The sequence below is a fragment of the Falco naumanni genome, chromosome 11 (genome assembly GCF_017639655.2).
Source record: "Falco naumanni isolate bFalNau1 chromosome 11, bFalNau1.pat, whole genome shotgun sequence".
Lineage (NCBI taxonomy): Eukaryota > Metazoa > Chordata > Aves > Falconiformes > Falconidae > Falco > Falco naumanni.
The window spans coordinates 13807360-13820371 of record NC_054064.1 but is presented as its reverse complement, the minus strand read 5'-3'; the positions used below and the strand labels follow the sequence as shown (position 1 = coordinate 13820371).

Below are 13012 nucleotides of genomic sequence, written 5' to 3'. Positions count from 1 at the left end.
AGTCATGCAGACTCCTGTGGGTGTTCTCTCTCCGGTTCAGGTATGGGAGGTTCCAAGGATGAGTCTAAGGTAAATCTGTGTATTTTCATTTGTTTCCTTTTTCTGATAGTCTGGGTAGCCATATAAATTTCGTAATTTCACAATATGCAGGTAGTGTTTGATGGAGAAATAAGTATTATGTTTGCAGGGAAAGAGAAAGTTAACAGCAGATACAAATTTCACTTTATATTGTTCTTCTTTCACCTGGAGTCCTTTATTTATTTGGATTCAGCAGTGGCTGAAGGCTGTGTTGATGTCAGCGGTCACAACTGTAACAGGGCCCTTCTGAAACTGGTGACCATTTGCATGCTAGCTATTGTTTATGGTACTAGGGCCTTTAAGTACTGATCATCTTGGAAGATGGCTTTGGTAGCTGACTGGAACTGACTGAGCGCTTCGTCTAACAAACTGTAGAAAATACTGTTTGTGGGAAGTGTGTGTGTGAGGGTGAATGGGTGAGGGGCTCATGGCAGGAAAAACAACTAACAGGAAAGGGTAAGTAGAAACATCATCCTCCTCGCTCTCAACCAGTTCTTTATCTGACAGTCCTCCTGCTGGTTGCTTTTCCTGCTGAGTCTCCTCCTCCTTCCGTCCCCTTGACATGCAAAATACACATCCAGAGAATACCTACACAATGAGAGTCACAGTACTTTGTTACTGAAACTCCCTGTATGCCCATTCTGTAACTCTTGTGTAGGATTCCATTGTTTTGGTGACTGCTGAGCTTGACATTATATGAATTGCACCTGCAGTATGGCCAGGTCTGGGGTTGTACAATGCAATAATAACTTGAAGCTAGCAGATGTTTAACAGAGTAAAAGTTTCAGGATATGCGTTCTGCAAAGTGAATTGCCTACATTGTATTTAATTTTTTTGTTAGTATTTTAATCTCTAAATGTGCTCCTGTATGAAAAATAAGTGCCATATACTAATTTTCCATAAAGCAAGTGTTTTCTCTTTGCTGGTCTTCAGCCTGAATTCTGAAATAACTTCTTTACAGTTAAATGCTGTTAATATTTGATTTTGCTGGATTTTTTTTTTTTGAGATCACTGTCAACATTCTAGAACTTTGTGTATTTTTCCAGCCTAGAGATCTATTCCTTCCCATTTCTTTACTATTAGGAAATTAAATGAGAAGATTCTGTGACAGTGTACCAACCCCCCCCCCCCCAAAATTAAAAAGAATGATTAAATATGTCCCTCAAGTCACTGCTGACAATTGACTTTTGATTTTGTTTGTTTAGGTACTTCCCATCAAGGTGGTTATTCCCATGATGCTGTAGTCCATGCATTACGAAAATGTGGCATTCGTCATATTGACACAGCAAAAAGATATGGCTGTGAATCTCTCCTCCAAAAGGCCATAGAAGAGAGTGATGTGAAGCGAGAGGATCTCTGGATAACTACCAAACTGTGGCATAGTGATTATGGCTATGAAAACACAAAAAAAGCCTGCTTGGAGTCATGTGAAAGACTTGGTGTTGAATATCTTGGTATGAACCTTTACATATAGTTCATTAATTGTGCCTTCCATGTGAGTATTTGCAAAGGTGAATGAATTCCTGAAAAAAACAATGTATTACAGATGGATCATAAAAACCAAATTCTGCCTTTATTTACACATTTGCAGATTTCTTGTGCTGTTTGTTCTCTAGAAAGTTCACATGCATACAGTTGAGAGCACAGGATTTTTTGTTGTTGCAAATGTTTTAAAACAGATCAATGTGTGTCTTCTAAAGGTATGTTTCATTGTTAAATCAATTTGAGGAACCACTACATGAATTTTATGTATTTTGCTAAGAACACCCAAAACCTATGAAACAAGGATTCAGAAATTTTCAATAGTTTGTTGGTAGCAGGGTAACAAAAATGCCCAATATCTTCTGTGGTCTGTTAAATCTCAAGGAATTGGGAGTCCTTTCTGAAACTTATTTTGTAGGTCTATTAACTTTTAAAAATCCTGAATAGCTGCCTTTGGTTTGGTCTGTCTGATGCAGTATGCTTTGGGGAAAATGTCAGGGGTATCAACAAGACTTTAGAAAACTAAATCTAACACTGAATTAGACTTACGCACTTCTAAACTTACCCTGATCATAAACTTATCGTAGTCAAAGATGTGATATTGTTACTCCCTTAGTAGACAGGCAGAGCTGTAATGCTGATGCTGATTAATTCTTTGCAACAGGTCATAGGAGAGGAGGTATCCAACAAAAAAACATGGTATTTTTTAAAATGCTTTTGCTACTTCTTCCCTAGCTGGAGTAATGAAAATAAATTGGAGGTAGAGGAAGATGTATTTAAAGTAATAATATAAAAATGATACAAGTGGAAATAGTATTTATGCCGATAATCAAGGAATAATTGACCTAACCATCAGACGTTATCTGTCAGTGTCCTGAAAACCCTCATTTTGCTTTTCTTTCCTCACCCTGTCCCCCTGTTTCCAGTAAATAAACTTCAAGTAAACAGCTTTTGTGAAGTACTACAGATTTTGCAAAATTAATATCATGTAATATTAATTGCAACTTTGTGCTGTATTCACTGTTTTTTTGCTTGGGTACTTTGCAAGATGAAGGGAGAAAAACCCTTTATTTGTTGAAGACTGAGATACTTGTATGCACATCTTTGGCTTAATTCTTTCAGGAAATGTCTCCCTTAACTTCCTGCACAGGTACAGAATAATGCAAAATTAATTAAAATTACCTTTTTGTCTCTGCTGTGTAGATACAGGTCACTGCAAGAAGACTTTAATAAACTGAGTTTCAAGTCCTGACTTTCTCCTCTAAATTAAGAAATAACATGTTTCCTCCTCTCTGCTTTCTGCTTGTTACGTTTTGTGTTTGCTTGCTTGCTTCTGCTTGCTATGACACTGGTGCTGAATGTTGATGAGAGGAAAACTTGACTCACTTCCAGGAAATAATTTTCAGTGATTCCTTTTAATACTGTAATTTGCTTTTATTTTCTCAAGTAGTAGACTGTTGAAAGTAGGTGCTCACACAAATACTCAGTCTGCCTATTGCTGCTAAGCAGAAATAAATGAAACAAATTTTTAAAAAATCTGAGAGCAAGAAATGCACAAATACTGTCACCATGTGAGTGAATCCTTGGGCTGACATAAACAATTGTCAGTTTGTGTGATAGGTTCAGCTCTGAGACTTCTTTTGCTCATATTACTAAGATAAATTAAGGAATATTCCAGCTGACTGTGCAATTTGCCTCCATACTAGATTTTATTTTTCTTTAATACCATTACCCATCTTCCCTCCCTTCCTCACCTTTCTTCCACTGATGTGGAGATGTCTGAAAAATTTGTAAAGCTCTTCCTGAACCACCACTTAGTCTGACATAGCGACCTAAATCAATGTTGGCTTCAGCTTGCTTTAACTTGATGATTTGTAAACTGTGATGGCTTAGGAAATACTTCACATGCAGTTCACTGATCTGTCAGTGAGGATAGTGACCTCCACAAGAAAGATGGGATGGCAAGTGGAGTAACAGTTTTGGCTGCTTGAGTTTGATCTCTGTTGTATCAATTCCACAGACCATCTTTGTTAAACACGGTATGATCTGCACTTATGCGAAAGAGAGAAGTTCTATCTTTAGTGCTGTGTGTGCTGATGAAGTAGAACTTTAGAGGAGGTGCAATACATGGTGTGTTTCCTGGGGCTCACAGAAAGCATCATACGCTGGGAGTCCTGTACCTCCTTTCTGAAAGCGCTCAGCTGGAAGGTGCTGTTGGAAGGATTTTCAAGCGAACAGCACCAATATGTTGAAACATGAACTTGTCAAGTGTTTCAAGAATGCTGAGAGTAAGAGCTTTTTGTTGCAAAATGAGACTTACTACAAGTGTGACAGAAGTAACTGGAATGCAGAAGAAGGGTTTGAAAATATGGTTATAAGGTTGTAGAACTAAGCTTAGATATCCTAGCTATTTTCATTCATACCTGCATTTTTGTGTCCCTTTTCTGCTGGCCAGCCTGTACCATAGAAAGGACATGAAATCCATGACAGAAGAAGTTAGGTAATAACAGGGCCATTTGTGCCCAAGCTTATGTATGAAAGTAAATTCTTTAGTTACAGGCACGTGTTGATGCTGGCAATTTTTCTGTGAAATAGGAATGTGAAATAAAGGTACATGAAACGTACCAAAATCAGCATGTCGTCATTTCGTTATGTGATATTAACTGAATATGTGAGGGGTTCATAGCATTTTCATAAAGATATGTGGTTCATATAGAAGATTGAAAGATCCTAAATAACATATCTGTTATGTTGGAGGGAAAATTAGTCATTCAGAAGACTACAAAAATAAAAAGCTGTTAGAGCCCTAGCAGCTAAATGTGTAGCTAAGCTTTCTGTTCCAAGAAAGGTCCTGTTAATATTTTTGAGTGAGTTTATGGAATACATAAGTTCACAGACTGAATTAGAGACACAGGAAATAATCTAACTGGAATTGATATATCTGTGCATTAGCAGTATATAGAATGCCAGCTGTTGAAACAGATGAACTGTTGAAAGCAGTCACAGCTTTTAAGAGGAAAAAGTGTTCCATATAAAATATTGTTATGAAACCTTTTTGAAAAACACTTTTTGGGCAAATAGTATTGGGAGAACAGTGTTCCAGGATTTTTATTTGAATTGGTAGGTTACATATCCATGAGAAACTGGAAATTTGTATTATGTGTGGGCAGTGGTTGTAACAGATATTATGCTCCTTGCATTTTCTAAATGTGGTCCTCAACTGGCAGTCACAGTAAACCAATATGAATTGGCAGTAGATCTTACAGGTTTGGCAGTAGCAGAATACATTCCTTGGGATTTGGATCAAACCTCCAAAGTAGTTTCTTTGCGATTTGTGGTTTACTGAATTCGTAAAAAATTTCATTTTCCTTTTGACTGTTCAAAGTCTCTCACATTTAGGCAAATCTAAGCTATCACAAATCCTCAACTGGAGCTGGACAAGTGCTCTATCAGCATATTCAGTGTGATAGATGAATCACATGAATTATGATAATGCACCCACTTCAGATTGTGTATTAATTCAGAACATTTTGCTGGTTGCTTCACATTGATCCTTGTTCCAATAGAATAAAAAACAAAACAGAACAAACATCAGGTGGGAGAGAAGTAATTGTTTATGTAGTAAGTGCAGTGATGATTGAGAAAAGCAGGGGAAACAACTGCATTAAGATAACTCTGCAAAACTCTGAAAAATGTACTTTTGCTTTTAGGTTTGATATGAGCCAGGGCTTATTCTTCAAAACCAGGTTTGGTTTAGCACATTTTGACTTTTTTTTTTTTTCTCTAATAGTGTTATGAATTTGAATAAAATTGCACTTCTATTTCAGTGACAAACATGCTGTTGCCTTTTGAATGTGTAAAATGTCAGTGTAACCACTAAGGAGTAATAAGCCACTCTATGTTTTAAATGCCTGTGTGAAAGTAGTTCACATGTTAATTCTAGTTTTCCTGCAGCGCTGTTTTGACACTTGAATGAACCTCAGGCCCTCACTTACCACTGTACCACTACAGCCTGATTGTCTGTAAAGGATGCTTTAAAAAGGTGGTAAATACAAAATATGATTGGGAATGTTTGGAGGCTTTTTCTTTTGCTCAAGTACATCTTTATACTGTGAGTGATTTGGGGGTATTTTGTTTTGAGTTGAGATTATTTTAAAAATATATGGTTGGGAGACATCTCAAAGCATTAATTAATCTGTCCCATGCTACAAAGCACAACCCCATCATTCTCAACAGATTAAAATGTAGTCTGTTCTTAAAAACCTCCAGTGACAAAGTTACACATTTCTTGATTACTAGAACCTTAAGCTGTTTTGACAAGTAGCTTAAAACTAATTTCTTGCTTTTAAAATTATAATAATTTTTGTGCTCTTGTAATCCCCCAGGAGGGAAAATATTCTAAGCAAAAGAAAGCATACGGGTGTAGGTGTGAATATGTGTACAAACGAAGATGAAATCGTAGACCTTGGTTTGTGAGGTGCTTACTGGTTTTATTTGCCTTACAGGTATTAGGGAAAGTTTTCTAACAGATGCAGTGGAAATAAGCAGATCCTAATGTAAAATTAACTGTGCTTATTTTATTTAAATAGAGTGGCAGCTCCATTGCTCATTGCAAGGTACACTGTATTCCTTCAGGTCCTGGCTGTGCTGGGGTTGTTTGTGCGTGAGTGGCAGAGAGACCGTTCTACTCTATCTCTGAGATAAGTACCTTTGCCCCACAACTTTCACAAACAGTTCTTGCAGTCAGGAGAACTGCAGTTTGTGATCTAGCAGATGCTTTCTAGCCCTAAATGTGTGTATTTTGAACTGCGAAGTAATTTTTATTTCAACCAAAACTCTAAATTAAAATAAACATAATAAAATTATATGGACATCACATACCTGATAACATCATCTTTCTAAAATAAAGGAGCAACATCTTTGCATTGAAGAAATCTCAGACACCAGTACAAGGAAGGGTAATGTACTGCATTTATTACGTATCCAAGGCCAGAGATCGCTCAGTTGTCCAATCTGTTAGAAGTCATTCTTCTGAGTACTTCAGTTTCTTGGCTGAGTACAAAGTATCTTTGTATGTGGAAATCCATGATGTGGCTATTTCTGTGAATGCAAGCTGTGACGTCTACCTGAATATTCAGGCTTTTGGAAAAGTAGCTTTTGCTGAAATTATGCTGAAGTTAATGATTGTTTTTTTGTTGGTGCTATATGACATGTTTCTGCATAGTTAAGCAGTTTTTATTAGTCTGATCTGGAGAACATAAAAAGCAGCAATTAAAGTTATGTAAATCTTCCATTTTTAAGTGAGGTAGATATCAGATACCAGTAACTTACACCTACTTATATTATGTACTTGCTTTATCCAAACAAAAAAATTAAAACATGGCAGTCTCTATGCAGTAAGTACCATCAATGACTTATATGATTTTGGATCAAAATGAACACTTGATACTAGCAATTCCTAATGCTAATCCTTGCAATTGTGTCTAATTAGTGGAAATTTTTAAAGAGGCTTTATTGGCAACAGAATTAGAATAGTCCTGAGGTTTCAACATAACCTTGCCAAATTCTTTAATCAATTTCCTGATAATAGTTTTCACTTAAATGTTACAGAAATTGGTATTTATTCCAATACTATGTATTGGTATTTATTCTTTATAAATACAGCTTCTTTTTTTTCAGAGCAGTTGGAGAAAAAGTAGTTACTCACAGATCATTCCTGAACAAGACTGCACATGTGGTTGGGTTTTTCTAATCTTTTATAAATTGGGAGTGGATTTCATGTATATAAGGGCAAAGAATGAGCAACTTTTATTTTAACTCTTCAAATGTGACATAAATCCAGATGCTGCAAATCATTATGTATGTGTGCTGTTTGCTTGTCTGAGCAGTTATGTTTAAAAATCTAATGAGTTACTGGTATCAGAAAGTGCAAACTTAACTCATGATTTTTCTGAAACATCCAAAATAATTTTCCTCAATACATGTGTAATGTATACTACTGTACAAAATTCTGTCCTGTTCTAATTAGACTCTTAGTCTAAGGAAGGTACTCTCTTTAACAGTGTTGCAGTGATGTACCCAAATGGTAACTGATGTATTATAGTGAATTTTATGTTACCTTTTCCTCTTAAATCGAGGTTGAATTTGTATTTATAGAGGTGGAAAGCTAATGTGCTGGCCCACTGGTGTAGTAATCATTAGGGCAGTCCTTAAATGTGAATTAAAAAAAATATGGGAGAGGATCTGTGTTTCAGAAAGAGGTGCTGTAAATGAATGGTGCGATGCAACGAGCAGAGTTTTTTGTTAATTGAATGCAAACAAGTCCATCTTTTTAATTCTTAACTCTATATTTGAGCTGCCAAAAAAGGAATACTATAAAGTGCACAGACAATGATGCACATTTCAGTGATGCATTTATTTCCTTTTCCTGTTTTGTGTCAGACTAATGAATGTGGCAAAGACCAACATCTCTTTGACTGAGATGCCTACAATTATCTGTGTAATTTGCTGTTAGAATTTAAATACAAATTTAGTTGTTTTCAAAGTATTTCCTAAGTTTCTCCTTCATAATATCTAACAGTGTCTACAAAATTATAAAGAACTTACAGGTCTTACTGTTTTTGAAATTTAGGTAATCTGATTTGGACCTCTGATTCAAATACATGTAAATTTCTCAATTTTAGTTTGTTGGAAATGCTTCCTTTTTGAGTAGAAGGATAGTCTTTTCTTGCATGGAGAGAAGACTAAAAAAAAATGCTTTCCTGAGACTGCCAGTTTCAGTAACTACTTGGATAATTTCATCAGCAGTAAATCTTAATTGCGTTTGAAATTGTGCTAATATTTCATAAAATGTAGTAAAGAGTAATTTTGTTCCTTTGAAATAGTATTTTAAAAGGCTTAAAAAAATCACAAATGCTGCCACAAAATTTTAGCAAAAAAACCTGCATGAAAGATGTACTGTAATTTCCAACAGAAATTAATAAATGCAAGTGTCCTTTAGAAAGGAAAAAAACAGACTCACTGCTGAGGTGGTATAAAATATCTACAGAATTGCCAAACTTATTTATCTTCCATAAACTTCAAGACTTTTAGCACTTCAGGAGAAGTCCAGTCTTAATTCCAGTGACCAAAATCCTTTTAATTTAAATGGGGCATGTTATGTGTTGAAAGCTTATTAAGTGCATATGTGACCAAATTCTGATTACAGTGACCTCTAACGTGTGACACATGTGCAACTTCTACTACCTTTAGTTGTTAATGAGGTGTTGTAGATTTTGTTTATTAAGACTAAATGGATGTATACAGTAATGATCATGCAGTAGTCATTGTAACTGTTTTGATGATAATATGTTAGGGCCATTATGGAAGGAAAATGCTTTTTCATATGTTTGATACATATATTTTTTGGACACTTTAATGAGTAGTCTGGTTCTGTTTCTTTTTTAGATCTTTATTTAATACACTGGCCTGATACACATGTTCCAGGTAAAAGCAATCGAGAGGTCCGAGCTGAAACCTGGGGAGCAATGGAGGAGCTCTATGAGAAAGGTGATATAAAAATCTATCTTAGAAGAAGTTACAGTGCATTTTGGGATTTGGGCAATTCAGAATGAGAGATGTTCAAAAACTCAATTTGAATTGGTTGCTCATATTCCAATGGGATTTGTGTTTGTGAGTTATGTGAATCTCTTTGGAAACTGCAGCATGAGCATTTTGCTAAGTTAAATAAGAGAGCTTTGTGTTGCTTGTTGCATTACCAAATTCTGCCCATGAGTTTAATGATACTTTCTTGAGGCGATCTACAGATTACAGTGAAATCTATATGCCACTACAAACCATCTTTGTAGTAGCCTCTGTTTTAAGTACAAATGATGCTGGTTTACTTCCTTTTAGACTTTTTTTTTTAATTGTATGATGCCATTTGCCAATTTATCATATATTGTGGTACTTCATAGATCCATTTGTGTTTTAGAAAAGGTCAACAAAACAAAATGGTTAGATGAGGAAAAAGGTACTCCTACAGATTCTCTGGTACTAAGTTTTGTGGGGGGGGGGGAAAAATCAAAGAAAGGAGGTATTCTCTCAAGCTCTGATAACTGTCAATTTGATTTTTGGTGCACTGCAAACTTCAGTTGATGTTCATAGCCATAGGAAGAGTACTCTGTCCCAATCCCAGTTTGTCATGTAGATTGAAGAGGTGGATTTTGCTCCTGAAGTATGCAGTATTATTAGAAATAATGTCGTAAGAGAAGATCCTGTCATGCAGTTCTTAGGCAATGTGGACCACCCTGTTTACAGCTTCAGAGAAGTTTCACAGACAGAGAGAAGACTTCTTGGATTAAGTAGTCTGTTTGCTAACCCAGTTATTGAAATAGTGATTGTAGCAGGAGGGTTGTACAAAGGCAGTTACAGGCTGTATGCCATTACCAGTTTTATCAGAGCAATAAATAAACCTGTTCTCTTACACTTCAACTCTTCAGTTACTTTTGGTCTGCCTCTGGAAACACAGAAGTAAATTATCTTTGATACATCATTTGTTGTTGCTTTTTATATTAAGCGTAAGGGAAGTTGCAAAAAGTGTTTTCTGCCATGTAAGGGATTACAACATTCAGTTTTTAAAGAAACACTACACTGATCTAGTATTTCAAAGCATCACTGACTTTTAAATTGAAAGATGGATTATTTGACAAGGTACTTCATCTTTCCATTGAGAAATCTTTTCCTGATGAGTATTTAAGTTAATTAATTTCATGTTTCTCTCTTTCTTTCTATCTTCTTAATTGGAGAGACTGTGAGCTATTGGGTGGTCTTCCGGTATAACGCTGGAAATACTATCACTAGCCTCACAGGCAGAGGAAAAATTACTTCTGGTTTTTTGTTCCTATGTGTGATACAGCTTTACAGATTACTCATGTTATATTTATTTTTCCTGAAGTTGCATTTCTTCAACAGTGTTATCAATTTGCATGTTGCTACCCTCAGACTTTTTCTGAATTTAAGCCTTCTGTAGACTCATGATTCATTTAGCTAAGCATAAGTTTTCCAGCTCTGGTTGTCTAAATTACCTCAGTTAGGTCATCTACAGGGGAAGGAAAATTTGTCTCATTGAATTGAGTGCCTTTAGAACATTAACCTCCATATCTTTGCTTTAGGGGACACAGACTTTGGATGTCCTGACCATAACTATTTGTTACTGAAATGACACGCAGATATTAAACACTCTGGAGATGGAAATGCAATGATTCTTGAGGAAAATGTTAAGTAACTTGTTTGCGTGGTTAACCACTATACTTTCCACTGAAGATTAAACACTTGCTGTGTATCTGACTTGCTATGTGCTCTGTGAGCAGCATGTAAGCCGTGGTATGAATTGAATATAGGCTTTGGTCAAAATACTTACTGAGGGGAAAAAACTATCTTAATTTATTGGGCGGAAAATTGTAAACTGTGTACTGAACAGGCAAGTTCTTTATCTTCTCTGAACTTGATGTTGATTCCAGTAGTCATTGGTTCCTGTTTGAATCCTTTTACTCCCCCACCCCAGGAGATGTTTATTCTGGGGAGAAAAATAATTAGAAACTAAAAGCTTCACATGTAAGGATTAGCCATTTATATGAATAATGTGCTTCTGCAGGCAATTCGTGAAGGAAATATTGATAATTATTCAACTTGCTAGTGGGTTTAGCAACTAGCTGTGTCCACGTTGACCAGTGTCTGAGAGTGCAGTGACAATAAACACTGATCTCTGTAGAAAAAAAATACTGGTTTGTATTACAGGTCAGATAATGTGTATTTATCTGCAAGAGACTTAGGTCAATATTGACATCTTTTAACTGTTTCATAAGTCGTTGGTCTGGCTGAAGTTAAGATTTTCTTTAATCACTTATCTGTATTCGCAGATCATTTGATGCAGTTATTTGAAAATCTCATTCGTTCAACTTCATTTTAAATCAAGTTAGTGTTTATTCTGCAAAATTCCACTTACTTGGGGCAAGCAACATTTTAAAATAATGTGAATTATTAATAAACTTTTAATTGTTACTGTCAACTGCCCTAGGACAAGGGTAAATAAACTGTTAGTACCCAAGACCGTAGAAGTATTTAATGCAAAATTTTTTTGAGATTGTGTGACTTTTTACATTTGTCACAATGGTCAGAAGTTGATACAAGAAAAATCCCAACTACATCTACCTTCATAGCTCTGAGTTAAATTTTTTAGGTCATGTCTACAAAGATAGATTCAACCAGGTTCATGTGAGAGCCAGCACATAGCAGCTGAGACACAGGGCTGCAGTAGCACAACTTGCAGGGCTTCTGGCCTGAAGTATCTTTTCACCCAGCTAATTGAGGAAAGACCAGAGGTTCTGGGTCTGTGCCCCTGTCAAGATGTGCTAATTTGTAAGACTCTGCCCCCAGATAATAAAAACTCTTGTGTGACAGGTTAAAAAAATTTCTGAATTAATTGTCAAAATTACTGCATAAAACAATAAACAAAACTCCTCAGATAGAGTCCAATTCTAGTAAATTTCAAAGTACCTCTGGCTGTAGAAGAAATAGCAGGTTTATTGTTAATTTGAATGCAGCATGTGCCAATGAAATTGCTGTGTAAACTGGTAGACGTGCATTCATTGAGATGTGTGGGCATTCTTAAATTTGCTGTTTCTTAATCCTTGACTGCTTAGTAGTGCTTCCTATATATGCTCTTAATGAAGGTTTGGAGTTGAGCTGTAACATTAGAATACTCTTACAAATAGAAAATAATAGATTAGAGAGATGAGAGAGACCCTTTGCTATCACTGAAAAATCCCCACTGTGGCTTACCACTATACTGTTTTTGTATTTCTTCAAAAGGAATTTGAGGTTAGTGTTTTTCAAAAGAATCTTCTGTCCTCATATGATTTGAACTGGAAACATGAACAATTTAAAGTGAGAATCTGAACAGTATTTGTTAGAGATCTGGTTACCCTCTCCACTTGATTACTTACCATACTGAAATTTTGGGCTGCACTCTTTGGATCCAATGCGCTTCATATAGTTAGAAGCTAAACAGAATCTGGTTACTGTCCCAAGAGTGGGGTCTCAGGAACACTCTTCAAAGAAGGTTTTGTATTTTAGCACTCTCACCCTTGTGCTTGAATCCTCTGTCCTACTGCCTGAAGCAACTAAGCAACTGTCTCAAGATCTCACTTCTGGTTAAAAGCAATTTCTCAGAATCCTGGGCGTTTTTCTTGGTCTTTCATGAGGGAGACTATGACAGATACAAGAGTGTGCCAAAAAACACTCACAGAGATTCTGAAGCCACTGTTGTCCTTTACTGTAACAGAATTATGTAATACATTTTATCCATGTTAAAATAACACACCCTAAAAGCTTTACCAACTTCAGGTGTTTTAATCCCTCTGAGTTGTGTCTGAAACATTGTGCCTTTCTGGTTTAGCCTTGAGCTACAGAG

The 13012-nt window shown here is 36.0% G+C and overlaps 1 protein-coding gene across 5 annotated transcripts in view; it reads left to right on the top strand.

The window, feature by feature from the left end:
* Positions 1–13012, top strand: part of LOC121095774 (uncharacterized oxidoreductase ZK1290.5-like) — a 49744-nt gene that overhangs the window by 14444 nt on the left and 22288 nt on the right. For all 5 annotated transcript variants that reach the window (XR_005830203.1, XR_005830202.1, XM_040611074.1 and 2 more), the window contains exons 2-3: positions 1284–1532; positions 9007–9108. Coding sequence is in view for 3 of the 5 variants with exons in the window: in XM_040611074.1 (XP_040467008.1) it covers positions 1284–1532; positions 9007–9108 (351 nt within the window). In the remaining 2 variants the exon portion in view is untranslated. The remainder of the gene's footprint in view (positions 1–1283; positions 1533–9006; positions 9109–13012) is intronic.